Raw genomic sequence first — 21,011 nt, 5'->3', positions numbered from 1 at the left:
ATTCACATGACGTAATGCATATGGCAACACTACAATGTAAACAAAATCTCGCTATCTCGTCTCCTGTTGTTTCGTCAACAAACAAAATCTTAAGAACCATTAACCTAGATTAAGTTTCTCTGCGAAATGATATTTTAAATATATTTTTTGTGTTCTATTAATAAAAACGTTAAATATGCCTTCTCATACTAATTTGGCTTATGTGAATGAGGATGACTTCTCTCGAAAAGACAACGAGGAACGATTTGACAGCTCAAGTTTTGTTACTGAATCATCGATAAAACATCATGATATTAGACCTACTAATCGCTCAAAGCAACGTTATTTTTCAGTTGCAATATTGTGTTTTATAAATTTAATTAACTATATGGACAGATTTACAATTGCAGGTGAAATTATTAAAGTTTTGGTATTATACCTGCAAAATTCAATCAATGTATTTGTTTTCTATATTTATATCTATCTATTAAAGGAGCACGTGACAGGGGGTCAGCAAAAATTCCTTATGCACTAAATGAAACTGCCCCATTGTTGTACTTTACTTGAAATGCATTTAAATGTATTATATATACACCTATATCTAAGTCCAAGTTAATATATCTATGCATATACTAGCTAACATATATATGTAATAGACTAAGATTAATTTATCTGTATATTTTATATATATATATATAAAATATGTGATGTACAATAATGCAAATAAATTTTTAAAAAAAGTGTTGTAATTCCAGTCTGCAATAGCACATACTTTTGAACGAAGATGTGTTGGGTTTCATTATGGCAATGTGGCGAACAACAAAAGCTTTAGACCATGTAGTGGTTGGCTGGATTCTACACTATCTATTATAACTAGTAAATACAAAAATTATCTGAAATATAACACCAAAAAGTTAAATCCTAAATCAAAGTAAAACCCAAGTCAATCTAGTTTATGTTCACAAATTGCTATTTTTAGTAATAATTTTTACATTTTCTCAATATACTTATATATATATTTAGATATAAATCAAATCTAGGTTATGAGTTTTATCTTTCAAGACTGTCACCTTCCGTTATGTTATTTTTTTCTTTCTTGCTCATTACTTCCTGGTTGTCACTGAAATTTTATGATTATTTTGGAGCTGGTTCCAGTAAAGAAAGTAAAACAACCTACCTATTAAAAAATATCTGTTAAAATTTCTGAGCACTGTGAAAATGTTTAAGAATGAAAATTTTTACAGTTAATGGGATATTTTCCATATCAAACCCTGATTGCCCTAACTGATATCGCTAAAGTGCCATTTGTCCAGTTTGCTATTTGCTGTAAATTAAAAAAAATTATCTATAGTGGTTTTTCTGGAGTGGTTACAAATTTTATCTTAGTATGTTCCCATCTGTGATTTTAATTTCTCGCATGCCAATGTCCAGTTGTCACCAAATTTTACTCATTTATATTGGTATCTAAAGTATTTATACATTCTGATGAGAAATTCTTCTTGTTACAATGAAATGACATCTTAAATTTTGTTTCAAAGTTTATTTAAAGTTCACCAATGTAAAGTGATATTAATTCATTTTACATTGGGGAACTTTCACATTACTCAATGTAAAATCTAACTCCACATTATAATATGTAAAATGATTTTTCACATTATGGGTTAAGAAATAGAGTGTTTATTTATAATTTGAATAATTTAGATTTAAATCAGTGCCGTAGTTGACTGATTTTGTTTCATACTCTGTACACTGTCTACAAATCCCATAGTAAAAAGTATTCCTTCAACAGCTCTTTGTGATGCACAGGGGTCATGGAGATAAAAGCTCCACAATTTAGGTGACAAATGGCAATGTTGTCAGAATTGTAGATAGGCCGCCATTACTTCTTAGACAATCTGGTTACTATCGATCTGAAACTGAGTTTTGCAAGCTGCCACCTGAGATTTGAAACATAATTCTTCTCTATGACATTTCAGTGATTTGACCTTACCACCTAAAAAGCAAATATTAATACCCAGTTATAAAATGATGCCAGTCTAGCCAGGCTATAAGCTATCTGTAAAAGTTTTGTATTTCTCTAATCATACGACTTGCAAGTAACTTCTACTCAAAAAGTATTTCATAAATGCCATGATGCTTGACATAAGAATGTCTTTGTCTTCTGAGTTTTGAAACAAAGAGGAATATTATCGTATTAAATCTGTTTAATGGATAGTCATAATCAAATTTAGCATCAACCGTGATGAAAACAAATCAACACTTGCAGCTTTTAATTTAAAATTTATTTAACTTGCATATTCTTAAATCTGGATGTAGCAGTAAATACATTTGTGATTTATTGTATACTTTAGAGTTCATTCCTTATTTAGAAAAACGTTAGCTGTCATTTTGCAAATGGGTGACCACTTTGATCAGTCTGCGGAGGGACCAAGAGTGTGCGGTATCGGTCCTTTTTAAACTGATCTATCATAAAGTGCTCGACTTAAAGCGCATGTTGTCTGGCTAACAAAGCGAGGGAGCCATCCACAGAGGATTAAAAATTGTGATGGTATATCTTCAAATCAATTTCAGGGATGTTCCCCAGACCGTTCGCAACAGTCCATTGTGCAGCTCTAATGTGACTTACTATAGAGTAGTACTACTATAAGAGTACTACAGTACAGAACCTCTTATCCGGAAATCAGAGTACCGGAAAGCCAGAAAACCGGAACGAAATTCTATAAATTTTACCGCCATTAAAAAAAAACAAAACAAATTCCCTCAAAAGATTTCTGAATTCTTCTTTCTTTTTTAAAAGATGTTTACCATCATTTTAGAAATAATCATTAGTTTCTTACACTATCAAAAGAAGTAAGAGTTTTTTAAAATTATTCTAAATATATATATATATTTTAGTTGAGTTTGACAGTAAAAAAATGGCTTTTTGTAGCGATTCAGAAAACCGGAAAAATCAGTTATCCGGAATAGCGATGGTCCCGATCGTTCCGGAAAATCGGTTCTCTACTGTACTATAAATTACTATAGACTAGAAGAAGAGAAATATAAGTTAATATTCTACTATTAAAATGTTTTCTTATAAGTTGAATCCGTAAAAAATTGTTTTTATTTTTAGGCGTTTTGGAGAAAGTACAAAATTTTTATGGAATTGGAAACACAGAAGGAGGCTTGCTTCAAACAGCATTTATAGTTAGTTATATGATTATGGCTCCAATATTTGGTTATCTAGGTGACAGATACAGCAGGAAAATTATCATTGCTGTTGGAGTAACTTTTTGGAGCGTTACAACTCTTTTAGGTTCTTTCATCCCTCCTCATGTAAATATTAAATTTATTTTTTCTAATTGAAATTTGATTTTTCAAAATTTTTGTTTTTTACTTACTCTCAAAATTTTATACTTACTCTCAGTAAATCCATTATATGTAGAAAATTTTAGCATTAATAGGTCTTAAATTAAAATATTTGGTCTGTATTAATATATTTTTTTAAACTTCCTAGCTTTTTGGAGTATTTTTGTTTCTTCGAGCTTTAGTTGGTACAGGAGAAGCAAGTTATTCAACTATAGCTCCCACTATAATAGCAGATTTGTTTTCAAAGGACCAACGGTCAAAAATGTTAGCCATATTTTATTTTGCCATTCCTGTAGGAAGGTAAATAAATATTTTATTTTATGGAATAATTATCTGTGTACTACATAATTTCAATATTATAATAACTTTATGCTACAAAACCAATTCACTGTGCACTAAAGAGTTTTGAAATAATTGTAAAAACATTTTTTTTTACTTTTAAAAATATGATTCATTTATCATTTTTTTTTTTCTTCATTTTTATCATTTTTAAGGCCATGAAAACTTTTTCAACTTTGTTTGAGATAAAGAAGAATGGAACTTTGGCATAAAAAAGAGATTTTCCTATTCATATTATTATGATTTGATTAAATGAGCTGTTTTTTGAAACTTAGTTCTCAAATATAATATTTGTAATCTGTGATTTAAAATAAATATTTCAACAGTCATGTAGTTAAAGTGGTTTTATTTTATTTTAGTGGATTGGGCTATATTCTTGGCGATCAGATTACATCTTTTCTAGGCCAGTGGCAACATTCATTACAGGTATAATTGTTATTTTATGTTACATTCTTCTATTATTTTTAAGTTAAGCAAAGAAAAAAATTGTGGCAATCATTCATAAATAAAGAATATTTCTTATTGTTGCAAATTAATTTTAAAAATTTATAATTATTTTAATTTATGTAATTAAGTAAATTAATTATTAATTTAAAAAATAAAATGAGCCACTCAATATTGAATATATTTAAAATTGTGTATAAATTGTTTTTATGGTGGCTAATATAATCAAGAAAACAGTTCTTTTTCAGAAACTACCAGTTATTTTATCATGATCATGTAAAAGTCTTTAAAAATTCATTTGCATTTTGTTAATATATATAAAAAAACTTTCCACAATTGATAGAAATTTTTTTTATGTGTGCATATATCCTATTAATGAAATTTTTTTGAATGCTTAAAAGGTTAATTTTAATGTTTATTTTTTGTTGAAAAATTAAAAAAAGTTTTTCTTAATTTTTGTGGTTACCTACCCTGATTGTTTATTGAGATTCAAATAAAAAGTAGAATTTCTTTATAAAAGTATTTTTTTAAATTTATTGGTAAACTGTTAAGATATTCAATTTGATTATTTTTATATGTAACTAAATGTTTATTATTTAAATCAAGGTCACGCCTGCCTTAGGTCTTGTGTCAGTAATTTTGACTCTTCTTTACGTCAAAGATCCACCAAGAGGTGAAGCTGAAGGTGGTGCTGTTTTGGAAGCAACATCTTTATCTGCAGATATGAGAGATTTGTTTCGAACGTGAGTAACGGTTTATAACCATTATATTACTGACAACTGGAGTAATTTAACCACCTTACACAATATATTTTTTACATATAGTTGAATTGTAAAAAACAAAAGCGATGTAAAAAAATAAATCTACTTCTGATGTCTTTAGTTATTTATACAAAATTTTGTGAATTTTTCATTTGAAAGTATTGATTTAATTGTAACTAAAAATGAAATAGGCATAAATAGTTTATTTATTTAGTTTTTATTTATTTAGGTTTGATCCTGTTTAACTAAATGCACAAATGAAAAATAAAATAAGCTTCTCATCTTATTACTTTTTTTTAAAGATAAATACGAAAAACAATCATCACAATAATTTTTATTTGATTTAATAAAAAAGTAATTTTATTGAATTTTGTGTGAAACATTCTCAAATCACGGTAACATGCTTATTTTTATACTTTTACCAAAAGTTCCAAAGAAAGAAATTTTGAATCCATAAAACTTAAATGAGTGACTTATAATGCTTAATTATATCATTAAATGTTAAAAAATATTGTTTTAACTATTTTTCGTACTTTTAACTTGAAATTTTGATAATCCTTTTTTTTTTTTTTTTAGAAAGTCCTTTGTATTTTCCACCTTAGGATTTACAAGTGTTACCTTTGCTACAGGTGCTTTGGCTTGGTTTGGACCTAAATACATGGAATTAGCAATAAAAAGACATGTTTCTCTTGGCTCTGCCCCACCAAAGTATGATACATATGATTAAATATTTCATTGTTATTTATAAAGTAATGCCGTTTACTGTAATTGTGTTACCTACTATTTATTAAATGTATATAATAACTTTTTAGCTTAAATACAATAAATTCTATCTACAATGATATCCAATACAACTCCCTTTACTACAATAATATTTCATGGTCTTGATGAATTTGCATATAGATTCATGATATTCTCTCCTCAATATTGTGAGATTTTCTAAAGTTATTAACCCCTGTGAAACTATTTAAAAGAAAATATCAACATTATTTTCTCACATTGTTATGGTATTTTCATTTTCAAATTCCGAAAAGGTTTTTATTTTATTATCTTTAGCCATTTTTTATGTCTTTTCTGGCAAGAGAAGTTTGCCGGTTTTGTACTTATTCCTTTTCGCTTATGTAAGAATGGCTATTGTTCAGATTCCAATATAACCCCATCCTTCAAATAGGTAGAGACTACACAAAACTCTTCTCTTCTAGATAATATCTACTAGAAGTCATATGTGTATCATTCTTTTTTGGTTTTATTATTTTCATGTTAAAACCTAATAATGAGTCAGGAGTCACCATACACATCGCATTAACAAATCAAACGATTTGACACTTTAGGTACATGAAGTTGGACAATTTTCGGAAAACTCTGCTACTTGTTTTTTTAAACAAAAACATTTAATTTTCTTTTTTTTATGAGTGCATTTTCCCCCTAAAATGGCTGGAAGAAAGCAATTTTCTTTTCAAGCCAAATTTAACCTTATCAACGATATATAAAAATATATATATAAATACAAGTGTATAAATATGTATTTTCAGTAGGGCATATATAATATTATAATTAAAAAAAAACTTGTGTTCCCAAAATGTTTAGACTGTCTATGTAGCAATATATTCCTCTACGGCAATATATTTATTTGGTCCCCAAAATTTTTTTGTAACGAAAATTCATTGTATTTTCTTTTCAAGCCAAATTTAACCTTATCTACGATATATAAAAATACATATATAAATACGTGTGTATAAATATACATTTTCAGTAGGGCATATATAATATTACAATTAAGAAAAACTTGTGTTCCCAAAATACTTACACCGTCTATGTAGCAATATATTCCTCTACGACAATATATTTATTTGGTCCCCAAAATATTGTAACAAAAATTCATTGTATATGTCACCATTAGTTTACTAAAATTTCAAACAATTAACCCTAGTTAATGATTTTTTAAACAGACAATCAAGGATTTTAACGTGCCTTTAGTGACCTTTTTTTTCCCGTTGCATTCGTGTCAACTTGATTTTGAACACTGTTTGACCAGTATGTGTAGAGTCCATAATTATTCTATATTTAATACTGCAAAACCAATTATATGCCAATGGTCTGCTGAGAGGAAATTTGGACCCTTCACAAAATATCTTTTCATAAAAATGGACCCTTCACAAAGTATTTTAACTTAGAAACGGACCCTTCACAAAATAATTTATCTTTAAATCGGACCCTTCACAAATTTGTTATTGTTTTGTTAATTATTGTCATTATTGTTTTGTTAATCGAATAAACCCTTCCTAGGAAGGGGGGGGGAAGAAAGACAGATGTAAACGACCTAAATTTTGTCTTTGACAGACGCTTCTTCCTTTTTTCGTCTGAAAAGAATATTCTGCGTTCAGCAGTATATGCTGAATACCAAATATTTATATGTTGCATCGCTAATTTAGTAGCTGCAATTGTTGCTTATTTTTTAAAATTTAATTCTTTTAATTATATATTTACAGTGTTGAGCATAATCTTGTATGTCTTTACAATTTAAAAACTCCTTAAAAAGGTTTTTTTGCCATAACGGACCCTATTTGCACAAATTCACAAAAGCGGACCCTGGTTGAAGGAATGTGACTTAACGTTTATTTTATATTCACAAATTACGAGTAATTTTTTCACAATTTTGCAAAAACGGACTTTTTACAAAATGTCTGGACAGACCCCTGTATGCTTTTAGAGTTTACTTTTTATTCATTCATTCATTTAATTATTCTTTTAATTCATTTAACGCATAATGTTTTTAATTATGAACTTTTTCTCCAAATTTTTTAAAACAAGTTTTACTTAATCATTAAGAAACAATTTATTTTATTGACTTGTATGTATTTGTTTTATTTCATTTATTGATTTATTTTATTCTCTATTTCTTAGGGCTGCTTTAGTCTTTGGTGTCATTACTTGCATTGCTGGAATCGTTGGAGTCATTATTGGTTCATCTTCTTCACAATATTTTCGTAAAAAAAATGCCAGAGCTGATCCGTTAATTTGTGCTTTTGGTGTTTTAACTAGTGTTCCCTTGGCTTATGCTGGAATTGTAGCGGCAGATTATAGCATGCCATTATCATGGGTGAGGTGTACTATTTAAATTTTCAAAAACTGTAAAAACCGAAATGTATTATTTTGTATGACCAGATCAAAATATGCTATTTATAATTTATTTAAATTTCAAATGAGCTTTTATTAATTTTTTAACTACCAAATTTAAGTGAAGTTTTATTTATTTCTTACTTCTAGAAATTTTTGTTTAAATTGGAAATATCTAATCAAAATCAAGTTATATTAAAGCTTTTTTTTTAAATCATAGAAGTATTTTGCTACAAGTATTTTGATGAGAATTTAAAAAGTTTTATTTCACATTATCTTTTTTCTTCTTGTAATTTTTTAAATCTTTAATTGACAGTAAATTAATATTTTAACAAGACAATGCCTCAAAACACGTTAAAGTTGTGTTTCATGGCAAATTACGAAACATGCTGTGATACAATTATGTCTCATTCTTTCATCACCATATTTTAACTCAATAGAGATGATAACATAGTAATAAAGTACACTTTAATTTGCTATTTTAACAAAATTGACAAATCTGTGATTAAAATATAATGAAATCTTTTATAGAATCACAATTGTAATTTGTGCTCCCATCTCATTTAAAAATAAAGGAATAAAAATTATTCATTAAATTAATTATTTTTTTTCAAAGGGTATAAATTGTTAGGTTCATGTTTAGAAATATTTTTATTTTAGATCCTTATATTTCTGGGTGAAGTTTGCTTATGTGTGAATTGGACTATTGTCGCAGACATGCTTTTGGTAAGTTATTTAAATAAAACCCTAGCAGCAAAATAACTTGGTCCCTCATAGAATCAATATTGACGAACCTTCGCTTAATATAGGTTCAAAGGGCTGTTATTTTCCATATTGGCCCGATATAGAATTGCCCGATTCACCCAATATTTTACAGCCTTGCATTCAATATTGACCCTATATGGAATTGTCAAATTTACCCGATATTTTACATATAATATTCAGTCAATATAGGCCCCAGATTTGCCCTATGTAGGACCAATGTTAAAAGATCTAGATATCCTAGTATTGGTCCTTCTTTGCATGTTCGTTTGGGGCCGATATTGAACCAATTTTAAGCTTAACTTGGACCAGGGTAAAATTGTTGCTAAGGAAGTTAATTGTATTTTTTTAAAAACCTAATAGATATAAATTAGTCTTTCAAAAGTATACAAAAGGATTATAAATTAATACACATGAAAAGGTTCTTAATTCTATAAAAATCATTAACCATTTATTAAATTTTAAAATATAGCTGTTCGTCATTTTTCATATAAATAATAATTTTAAATACATATATACATAAGTATTTCTAGGAATCTTAAGTTGCTTAATCGAAAATTCTTATTCATTCCTTTATCAAAGCTTGGAAATACTTATTTTAAATAATCAATTGTGTCAAAAGAGAACTGAAGCAATTGAGAGACTTCATTATTTAAGATGTTTTAAAATTTCAGCATATTTTGTTACATAATATTCTTGTTTCTAAGCTACCATTCTTGTAAAGAAATGACATAAATAAAATCTAATTTTATGATAAAGTATTACAGTTTTATTCATTCGTTTGTGATAGTAGATTTTTTTAATATTATCAAATATATTTTAATAATTACAGTATGTCATTATACCGACGAGAAGATCAATGGCAGAAGCTGTTCAAATACTTGTTTCTCATGCACTTGGGGATGCATCTAGTCCTTACTTCATTGGAGTTGTAAGTTTATATTTATTATTTGAAAGAAAAACATATGTTTTTTAATTTTTTTTCAATCATTACTATTTATATTGAGTGTTGGAAAATATGAATAGTGAAATAAGTTTAAAATTAAACAATCAAAAAAATTATTGTTCTATTATTATTTTAGAGAGAACAAAATATTAACTTTTTAAATGTTCAAAATTATGAATTTTAGCCTCTTTTTTTGTTTTGTTATTGTCAAAAATTAAGAAAATATTTGGGATTATTATTATTATTATTTAATAATAGTACTCTAGCACTTTATTTTGCCCTCTTAACATTTTAATATTTTCCCCATTTCCCAGGCAGTTGAATATTTATTTAACAAAAAGAGTCAGTATGTCTCACATGCAAATGTATTTTTTTAATGTACTATTAAAATCTGCAATTTAATTTTAAAAAACCTATTTTAATTTTTTTTCTATGGCAATTTTAGGTATTAAAATTATAATAAAATATGAATCATCAATAAATTATTTTAGAAATTTAGATGTGAAATCTATTAGAATTATACAATACTACATCTACCGTCAGGCCTTATTTGTTATATGGTGGCTTTAAATTAAATCCTAGCAAAAAAAGAGTAAAAAAATCCAATTAAAAGGAGATAGAAAAATTTCAAAATGTTTATTGATTAATACAGTAAGGCTAATATTAATGTGTGGAAATATTCATAATTGTTCTTTTTTAACTATTGTATCTTCAATCTATACTTAAGTTAAATGTACTATAATTTCTTTATTAAATTTAAAACTGAAGCAATTTGCTTAGTACTTTGGTCAGTTCTGCGATGTGGAGCTTTTCAAGTTCATCATAACTATTTCAACTTTGGAAAAGTAAACAATTGTTTGCTTGTTGTCTTTTGAAAAGGTTCATTTCATAGGTTTCACTGGTGACTCAGTTTTTTTCATGAAATTGTTGTTTGACCACTTTACGGTGAGTTTTTGTATTTTCATTTTTGTACTATATTTTCAAGATTTTGTTTGAAATTTCTCTTCTGATTTGATTTTATGTATTTCTGGTATTTTTCCTGGACTTTTGCAAAACCTTCGGGGTACTGAGAGAGCAAATTTTGACATTTGTCTGGCTCTCTTAATAGAAAAGGTTTTGTTCTATGGCTTCCATAGCTGGTACCCCCTAAAAGACATTGGTTTCGGTGGCCATATTTTTATTTCCATTGTTTTTCTTTTTTCTTTATTGCTTCAATTATTCTTTCTTTTAAAAATTTCTGCTGCTTTGCGCGTTTCTTTCAAAGAAAGTTCTGTTATTATGGAACTAAATATTTTGAATTCTTTTACTTACTTCATAATATTCACGTGACATCTTATTCTTTACTTAATAATAATTCTTTTATCAATATTTTAAATCTATCAGAAAAACAAATTACAGTAAAGAAAGTTAAGGTCTTAGTTGCAAAAATACTAAAATACAATTCAAGATTTTTAAAAACTTATGAAACATTGTTATTAAATCTGGTTTCATCATTCTGTTTAAAATGTACCCATCGAATTTTCAATTTCTAAATATATATTTTATATAAATTTTGATGAAAAAGTTACAATAAATAAAATACTGTCAGTGCAGTGTTGGAAATATTTTCCATTAAAACGAAAAGTTCGTTTTAAATTTTTTTAAAATTTAATACAAAAACGTTTTCTTATAACAAAAAGAGAAGAATGGAATTTCGTCACTCTTGTTCTAAGATTAAAACCGATTAAACTTTTTTGCCTGTTTGTGAACGGTATGGTCAAAACGTGCTGGAAACGGTTTCAAAATATTTTTTTTTCTTTATATAGGAAATGTCTACTTAAAAAAAATATCTTAAGAGTATCTTTTAGACTCATTTGGGACTCAAATAAGAATCTATAAAGAAAAAATAATTATTTTGTAATAATAATAAAAAATAATTATTTTCTATTGCAGGTATCTGATGCAGTTTTAAAATCAACAACTGCAGATGAATTTTTAGCTCTGCAATATGCATTGTATATACCAATGGCTGTGCTGGTTGTGGGTGGACTTTTCTTTTTCTTAACAGCTTTGTACATTGAAGAAGACAAAACGAAATGTAGTTTAACTACTCATGGTGAGCAGCACCTACCTCTTATTAATAAGTGTTCCTAATATTGTTCCTATCCTCATCTCACCTGAATCTTGATTGTCTCGAGCATTTTTAGTAGAACAAAACATGTTATGTCCTTGTTTTATTTTGTTTTCTTATATTATGTTTCTGTTTGCTGCACATTTGGTTGTTTTTATTGGTTGTTATTTTATGATTTATGATTAAATTATGTCAATTGGAAAAATAAATATTTTAAATATTTTCTGGTTCAAAAGAAGGGTTGCATTTTTTTTTTTATATATTTTTGTTTGTCACAAATTCTGTTGTTTTTCTTATTTATTATTAGTTTAGAAGTTAGTTTTTCAGTTGATTAATAAGAGTTGAAAAATGCAAAAGTAGAGTGTAGAGTTAAACAAATGTTTGTTTCTGTTTTTTTGTAATGCTTATTGTTTTTTTTTTTAAATTGCTATTATTTCGATTTTTAGAACAAAGTTTTTTGAAAAATCTAGTCACATTATATTTTTATAGTACAAAAGTGAAAAGCGAAGTTATGTTTCTGTTTTTTGCATTTTTGATTATGTTACAAATTGTTTTGTTTTTAAAATTTCTTAGTAGTGTTTAGGCAGAGTATAAAATGATATTAAAAGATACTTTTTAAATTGAAATAATAGAACTAAGCAAATTTTATTTATATTTGTTTGTATTGTTGATTATTTTTTATTAGTTGTTATTGTTTTGAAATTGTTTTTAGTTAAATAAAGACAGTTACAAAAATTTGTCAAGATAAGTTTTTTAAAATGTAAGAGTTAAACATCATGTTGCTATAACTTTTCTTAAATATTTTACCAGAGTATATAACTGACATAACGTGAAGAGATTTAATTTTATTGTTTTTTTTTTTCATATCTTAACCCATTACAAGATTGAGCGATACACAAATAAGAAATCTTTCATTTTAATCTATCTTCTCTTACATTGAATTGTTTAATTTCTTTCACTTATGTAAATATTGTTTTTAATATTTACTGTAAGTTTTTCATTTTGTAAACCTTTACCTTTAACATTTTTATGCTTTCTCCTTTTTGTCTGTTCTATGGATTATTTATTATTAATAATTATTATTCTTTTCAGCTAGTTTAAAAGGTATTTATACTTTTAAAACTTTTTCACTGTGCGTGAGTTACCTTTTAATTTGATAAGAGCATCCAGGGTTTGCTGAATAATTGTGTTTTGGTATGTGATTACATAAAAAAGATTTAATTGAGCCAAAAGAAATTATTCATTCCCATTTTGGAAATTAGAAATGGTCGAATGAACAAAGCAAAATGTTTATCCTGATGTGTATAAAAAAAAATTATAATCTGAGATCTTATAATTTATCAAATAGGCATGTCTTATTGATTTTTTACTTAGGCTATTGAGTTAAAGGAAAACAAAATCATTAATTTTTAACTTAAACCCTAAGTTAGAGTTTTGAAATAATTTGTATGTTAGTATTGACTTGACTTAATTCTCTTTACATTTTGATGGTTTGATTGATTTCAAGCTTAGCTTGTGATCTCTATGGATTAAATGACTCTGTCTATGATGTTGTTGTAGATCTTGCTCTTTGGAGCAATAGCAATGAGAAAAAATGAACTGAAACATGTAGATTCGGTTTTTTTTACTGTGTATTTAATAATGAAGAAGAGGCCTCATTCTACTACCAAACCTCTAGATGAATTATCAGTAGTTTTTCTCTTAATGGGAATATATATTATTAACTAAATATTCTCGTATATTTTCTTTAAATTAAAAAAAAAAAATATTTTAACTGTCAGGCTTGAGGAAAGAGACGTAAGATTAATTGTTGCGGTTTTATCGAAAATGATTTGCAAAAAAGGAAGCCAATCAAACCAATGGAACAATGAAAAGAAACGGTTATTTAAATAATCTGACGAAAATTCCAATATAAAAAATCAAAGCAAAGCAAGTCTGTAACGAAATATATTTCTTTGCTAATGTAAAAGGAGTTAAGGAAAGGGAAAATTGTAAATAGATTTTGATACCTGGTTATGTGTCACATTGAATATTAATTTCTTGTACATTTTCATTAATTAAAAAAGGTGGCTAATATATTTCTGAGAGAGAGAATTAAATATAAATTTAAAAAATAAATGAAAGTAAAATGCCAGGAAATATGCAGTGCCTAATGTATGACAATATATCTCTGAAATAATTTTAGCTGACTATCTTTCTTTTTCAATGAGTCCATATTTAGAGTATTTTTTGCAGTATCTGTTATTGACATTTTCACCCTTTGTGCTTGAGGTTCTTTTTACATTAAAAAAATCAATGCAACTGCTATGAGTTTATAAGACTTGTGTTGCTAATTTATTATAATATTAGTAATTGTTTATTAAGAGTTCAAAAGAAATGGAAAACATTGTAATTAATGCAGTCAGACCTCGATATAAGGTCATCTGCATATAAGGTCACTTTTCCAAAGTCCCGGCTCACTGAATAGGAATTCTTTGTTGTAGATTATCGGATATATGATCAAGTTTTAAAAATCGTTATCGCTTATAAGGTCATTTTTATTTGAGGCGAGGGGAGCTCTTTTCTCACAAAAGCCTATTTAACTTCCTTACAAGGCAATTACCCACTTCTGAAGCTACAATTTCTGAAATTGTTTCACAAGTTGTGGACAGTGAGGACAATGACAGTGATCCTAAGACTGTAGCTGTAACCCAAGCGGAAACCTTCAATGCAATAAATGTCATACGAAATTTTTTTACAAACCATGAGGGAGCTGAGGAACATTTTGAGAAGTTACAAAATCTAGAAAACATTGTTCGATAAATGAAATAAAAAATGAGACAGACCTGCATAAATGATTATTTTAAATAAGGTAAGATGTAATGCATGTATGTACACTTTGAATTTGTAAATAGCTTTATTTTAAATAAAAAAAAAATTTTGAAATTTAACTTTCTTTAATTTTTTACTAATTCTGTTAAAATTTATTGACTTAAATATTTAATCAGCAGGTCGTTTTCGTTTGTATTACCATTTTCAAAAATCGTAATGTGTACTATTTGTGTGCTTAGTTATGAACTGCTAATGAATCGGTTAAAAGGTCACCCCGCTTATAAGGTCACTTTTGTGATGTCCCTTAGGGTGACCTTATATCGAGGTCTGACTGTATAAGTTTTTCTCTGATTTTAACCGTAATGATGATACAGCTGTATAAAATATATTTGGAGATAATGTTTTATCACGGTATGCTGTTTAGTATCATTAAAAATAAGTTGTTTGGAACTTTAAAAAAAATAGGTAATTAATTTTATAATTTCTCCCCAGCTCCATACAAATGATTAAAATACAATTTTAAACAAATTTGATATGTTCCTATATTTTCAGTAATTTCAATCCTACTCTGTTGAAAAAAGGTATGCTTAATTAAATAATTATATACTTTTATTTTTAGCTATTTTGCATTTATTCATAAGCTAATATTTTGGAAGGTTCTTTCGAAATCTTAATTGAAATAATTTGTGTTAGCTATAGAAAGACCAGGTAAATAAAACTTTCAAAGGCCATTATGCTGAGAATGTGGATATTTTTTTATTAAATAACAAATTGTTGTAATAGTTGACATACCTGATTGTAACCTGAAAACCTGATGGTAAATTTTGTCAAAACTATTTTATTCTAGTTAAAATAATCATTACCAGTTGCATCAAAGAGAAATTATGCTTTTACGTTTAATGTGTCAGAGTTGTAATCATACAGATATAACTGTTAAAACATAATATTGAAGCATCATATATCTCTACCACATTTCCAAGGGTAGTACAGAGCATTCTAGAAAATAAAGTATTCGATATTGTACTTTTCCTTCAGCGCTAGAAGAAATATTCTTATTTGAGGCACAAAAAAATATTCAAATATCAAGTAAGGGTGCCACGATTGCTTAGGGGATAGAGCCTTCCAATGAAGCAAACCGGGTTCGAATCCCAGTCGATACTAATTCCGCATCCGGCTTGCACCGACCACAGTGCTGACGTGAAATATCTCCAGTGGTAGACGGATCATGGGTTAGAGTCCCCTTGCCGTCAGGCTAACCCTGGGAGGTTCTCGTGGTCTTCCTCTCCATGTAACGCAAATGCGGGTTAGCTCCATCAAAAAGTCCTCCACAAAGACAAAATTTTCTCCCAATACTCGATCCAGGAGTTTCCTTGTCTTCTGGATTGGGTTTAAAATTGCGATGCTACGGAGTTGCACATTAGCAGTCGTAAACCCATTAAAATGGGTTGACCGTTCGACGACGGTTATATAAAAAAAAAAATCAAGTAAGTGGGCCGGCGTAGCCTGGTTGGTAGGGCACTGGACCCATGTTCAAGAGCTCCTGGGTTTGATCCCTGCCAGCTCAAGACTCCTTGTGTAGTAAATATTGATTGATGCACGTTAAATCTGTCAAGCCGCAAAGTCCTCCATGTTGCCATAACAAATCAATACCTCTGGGAGTACTGATGCAGGAGTTTCCTTGTCTTCTGGATTGGTTCGAAATGACAAAACTACGGAGTTGAACATTAGTAGTCGTAAACCCAGAATTGGATCGGGTGTTTAAGGACGGTTATAAAATTAAATAAAATACCCAGTAAGCATACAATATACGCATGAATGCTGGTCCTTACACGCCAAAGATACGTGACTCAGAAATAATAGTAGCGATTCCAGGAATTAGTAGCTAGCGAGAAAGCACACTTATTAAAAAGTGGATTCTTTATTTGCTTTAGCCTTCCATTGTCCACTAGAAAAAAGAATTTTCATTTAGAAATCTGTAGGGAAGCAAATATATTTAATATACATGCATAAGACTGTTCAGTCATTTGATATTTCAGTTTTTTGTTGCCAAAACAAAACAGGAAATTTCATCGATTTTATTATTTTTTTTTAAATATACGTATTTGTGTTTTATATAGTTCAGATAGATAACTAGTTTTTATTTAACAATGCTTATAATTACTGTTACGCCTTTCTATTAAAATATAGCAGAGCATTTCAATATAAAACTTTTATTCGTAAGTCCATAAAGCAAACATATTGCACATTATAAAACAAAATCGAATAATAGTTTAATTGTAAAAGACATTTCTAGCTTGACCACTAGTTACAGCTACTTTGTTTAAACTGAAAATTGAATTGTTTATGAAGAAGAGATACCTTTCCGTGACGTCATATTTACATCTTTATACTCTCCCCTAATTAACTATTCAGTAATTGACTCAGGTAACCAAAAATTCGAACTTGTATTTATGGTCATTATAGTAAAAAGTGGTTTTCATTAATTTCTCTTAAAAATTTAGAAACCACAGTTGCTTTGAAGTGTAAATAATAACCTAAACCAACATTTTCAAATCATGCAGAACACAATGTATAAAAGCACAAATGATGCAGTGGGCAAAGATAGAATATCATATGAGTACAATGAAAAGCACTATCGTCAGCATCAAGAAAAAATTTTGTGTGTTGACACGAAAATGATTGCTGGTAATTTTATTTAATGTGTTCTGCTTAACTGTGACACAGTTTAATTTTAAAAGTCAAACTCTTCATTCCTAGTTTTCAAATCCCTTTTTTACCACTTTAACCTTTTTCATTATTTCTGGTCTCAAATGCTTTATAAATGTATTCCTATTTCTTTCCCATATGTGTAATATACGTTTGTTTGTCTATTAGGTGTATATCCTTCATTGTGCATTTTCACAGAAGAACCTATTCAGATCCCCGCTGACGAGTTAAATTACAATCCGCATCTACTTTAAGATCGAGGCTTTGAATCTTTACAGTCATTATTTAATATTATGTGTTCTGTCCTGTGTTTATTTAGTGTAAAATATTTATAATACTGTGATCTTTTTTGTTACAATATATTCAAGATTTATCTTTTCAGAACTGTACCTGAAATATTTTTAGTTTAATTTTATTTATAGCAAATTGTGCATAGTAAATCTTATAATCAATGTTAAGAGCTTTTAGGACTAGGTAAGAGCCAGAGTGGTCTTAACCCACCCTAAAAACTTGACCATGAAAAAATATTTGACTACAAGTTAAGTTATAGACAGTATTTAAAAGAAGAAAAAGAATCATTTATCTAAATACACGAGTAAAAGGTTGTTATGCTAGTTATGGGTTGTTATTATTTTTTTCCCATCACCAATAAAACTTTTTGATTTAAGGCAAATAGTCTTTGAGCACACTTTATGGCTCAACTTCTAAGATATTCTAACTAGGCCAATGTTTGGTTGTATTTTATATTATATAAATTATCTACAATTGTATCCATTTTAAATACCATTTTTTGTTTACTAACAACAACTTAGTGCCATCATCACTTTTTAATGGAATAGGCATATCAAATTTTAATCAAGAATCAACTGGTATTTTATGCATGTTAAATTCTGTAAAATTGCTTTTGCTCGATATCTATAATTTAACATAATTGCCAATTTTTATGAAGGATTATGATTTAACACAAAATGTTTCTTCATCATAAACTCTATAATTAAAGTTAATGCCAGAAGTTAAATTAACTTGAATATAGTTATTAAAAAAGATTAAACACATGTCTGGTTTAAAATTTATTGACAAACATTTTCACACAATTCTAATAAATAAATACAATCTAAATGGAAGTTCAGGATTCATTTTATTTTTAAAGTGAAAAAATACAGTAATTGGTGTTAATAAAAAATAATTTATTAGCACAAAAAATATGGATAACTAAACTATAATCTTAACTCAAATCTCATCAAAAGATAAATTTATCTTGGGGGTAATTTTTTACCTGCAAGTCACATATCAGCTTTGAAACATAGAATATAGTTATACTTTAGTATATAAATTGGAAACAAGAAATCACAATAGTTCTAAAATAATATTAACTATATGCCAATAAAGAATTTATTTTTAACATTGAAAAAGTAATTTGCATTTTTAAAATTTACTTTGACAAAAAACAATGTTTAAATGCGTCATGTATTTCTGGCAATCGTTTTATAAAACATTCATAACATAGTGAATGTATTTATATATGTCTGTGATTTATTTTTCTTTAAAAAATTATTTTCAGTTACAGAACAAAATATTACACAAGCCAAAGATCCTTCCTTTCCAGTAAATAATCTGTTGATTGAAAAAAAGGAATTGTCTCAAATTACATCATTATGAAAGTTGATAAGATTCATTAAATTATGTATTGCTCATCTGTAATTCAATTATTAGTTCAATGATTTCACTCAATTGTATATAAATGTACAGTGCAATAAATATTTCTATACATCAGTTTGCGTATCAATTGATAATATTTTAAACAAAACACAATATTAATCACAATTTAATTTTATGAAATTTACAGGGTTGCCACAGGCAACTAAAATGCAACTATTTTTAGCCTTAGGCGACTATAGTGACTTTTTTTGCCTGAAAAGGCTAAAAAAAGCAACTATTTTCAGGAATAGGCGACTATTGGGAGACTTTTTTACTCTTAGCGAAGTTATTTTTATACTTATTTTTCGTAGACCTGCTGTTACTTTGCGATTGCTGCACAATCGCTGTTATCTTAAACTTTCGTTCTGAACTCAATAGATCAATGAAAAGAAAATATAAATTAAAAAAGTTTCTTCATTGTTTTTTTTCAATTATTATTTTTCATTTTAAGCGATGCAATTTAATAGGGGTATTTTGTTATAAAAAGTTAGCTTTTTTCAAATTTATTTAATGTAGGTAAGTATAATAATTTGATTATTTTTAAACCAATAAATGTTCAGTTGTTTATATTTATAAAAAAATTTAAATAAAGCTTACCTTTATTTAATTTGCTTTTATTTTAGGGAAACTGAAAACAAAGTTTTAAAAAAATTTGGCTTTTAGTTAAAAAAATGAAGAGTTTTGGACGCTTTTTAATAATTTAACATTAGTACTTAAAGTATTTTTTTTTTAAATTTTATTAAAATTCTTTCAATACTTGTTTGTTTTATAATTTGTTAGATAGTCAGTGTCATTTTTAAAGAATTAATTTTATCAATTAATCAATTTTATTTTCAAAAACAAAAATAATAATAAATAAGTAAAAATATTTTTACATTCATTCAGTACAGAATTTGACCATCAGTTAATACTAGTTTATATTATTTTAAATAATTGAATAAAAGAGGGTCTAATGATGTTTCAAAAGCATGGGTTTTTTTTCAACTAATAATTTTAAAAAAATATTTTTTTTTCTAAAGTTAACATTTCTTTGGTTTGTTTTCTACTTTCTTTTTTTTTCTTTTAACTTTAATGCACGTATGTAAAATATTTTGTTACAGTATTATTATTTTTAAACCAATAAATCTTAAATCATTTTTAATTTTAGAAAAATGAAATAAATCTTCCTTTTCCAAAGTTTCCTTTTACTTTGACTTCTTTATTATTTTAATTGAAAAAATTAAGCAATGATATTGATATTATAGTAGAATATGTTTAGAATTAATATTTTCTTTTGTAATAGTTTTATTTATTTTTGATTGATTTCCCATAAGTAATTTCTGAACATATGCTAAATCGTGATGTCTAACGATTTAAAATTTCTGACATCAACCAGTCCTTATCATAGAATTTAACAATTTTAATTATTTGGCTACTATTTTTGCTCCTGTTCAGGCAACTATTTCTATAGTTTTAGGCAACTATTTTCATGCTTGAGGCTACTAAAAGCAACTATTTTTGTTCATTTTTTACTGTGGCAACCCTGAATTTATGGCACACTAAGAAGAATGAAAAAATTAAAAACTGCTTTTGTTGGAAAAAACAACATGCATTAAAAAAATCGATTTATTACAAATAGCTGATTTATAATTTTAGACTTTGGATTTAATGTTATTATCGGGAGCCTCAAGAAACATGACAGAAAGCTATTTTTACTAGAAAGTCAATAAATTATTAAAAGTTGGTAAATTAATAAAAAATTGCAACTAATAATATTAGGGTAGATCGACAGTATTAAAATTTTAGTTTGCTGTAAATATTACAAAAAGTGTTATTTATTATAAATACAAAAGTATTATATATTTAAATACAGTGGAACCTGTAAAAGTGACCACCTGGGTAAAGTGAACGCCTGAGTAAGGTGACCATTTTCTACTAGTTTTATTTCAAGAGTCCTTTTTAAAGAGTCTTCGTAAAGTGACCACCTCTATATAGTGACCATTTGACTTGA

At 27.4% G+C, this 21,011-nt stretch overlaps 1 protein-coding gene across 2 annotated transcripts; it reads left to right on the top strand.

The window, feature by feature from the left end:
- The first annotated feature begins 17 nt into the window (after positions 1-17).
- LOC107441283 (protein spinster homolog 1) lies at positions 18-19,096 on the top strand. 2 transcript variants are annotated; one of them, XM_016054485.3, is made up of 11 exons: positions 18-389; positions 3,092-3,294; positions 3,476-3,627; positions 4,026-4,092; positions 4,717-4,853; positions 5,448-5,579; positions 7,776-7,971; positions 8,649-8,714; positions 9,583-9,681; positions 11,629-11,791; positions 18,885-19,096. In XM_016054485.3, the coding sequence occupies exons 1-11, from the start codon at positions 176-178 to the stop codon at positions 18,980-18,982; spliced, it is 1,527 nt and encodes a 508-aa protein (XP_015909971.1). In that variant the 5' UTR covers positions 18-175; the 3' UTR covers positions 18,983-19,096. The 2 variants fall into 2 exon arrangements, with proteins under 2 accessions (XP_015909971.1, XP_015909972.1); XM_016054486.3 differs by having other exon boundaries at positions 17,492-19,096.
- Positions 19,097-21,011: the final 1,915 nt, after the last annotated feature.

This window comes from Parasteatoda tepidariorum, chromosome 4, assembly GCF_982258835.1.
Source record: "Parasteatoda tepidariorum strain Cologne lab strain chromosome 4, Ptep-v5.0, whole genome shotgun sequence".
Classification (NCBI taxonomy): Eukaryota; Metazoa; Arthropoda; class Arachnida; order Araneae; family Theridiidae; genus Parasteatoda; species Parasteatoda tepidariorum.
Note: the sequence above shows the minus strand (reverse complement) of the source record. Positions and strands in the feature narration are given on the sequence as shown.

Excerpts from the sequence above, each read along its gene's own strand:
- LOC107441283 (XM_016054485.3), top strand. The coding sequence starts at position 176 with ATGCCTTCTCATACTAATTTGGCTTATGTGAATGAGGATGACTTCTCT. Across the intron at positions 3,628-4,025 it reads TTTGCCATTCCTGTAGGAAG|TGGATTGGGCTATATTCTTG; the intron begins GTAAATAAATAT and ends ATTTTATTTTAG. Across the intron at positions 11,792-18,884 it reads ATGTAGTTTAACTACTCATG|TTACAGAACAAAATATTACA; the intron begins GTGAGCAGCACC and ends AATTATTTTCAG.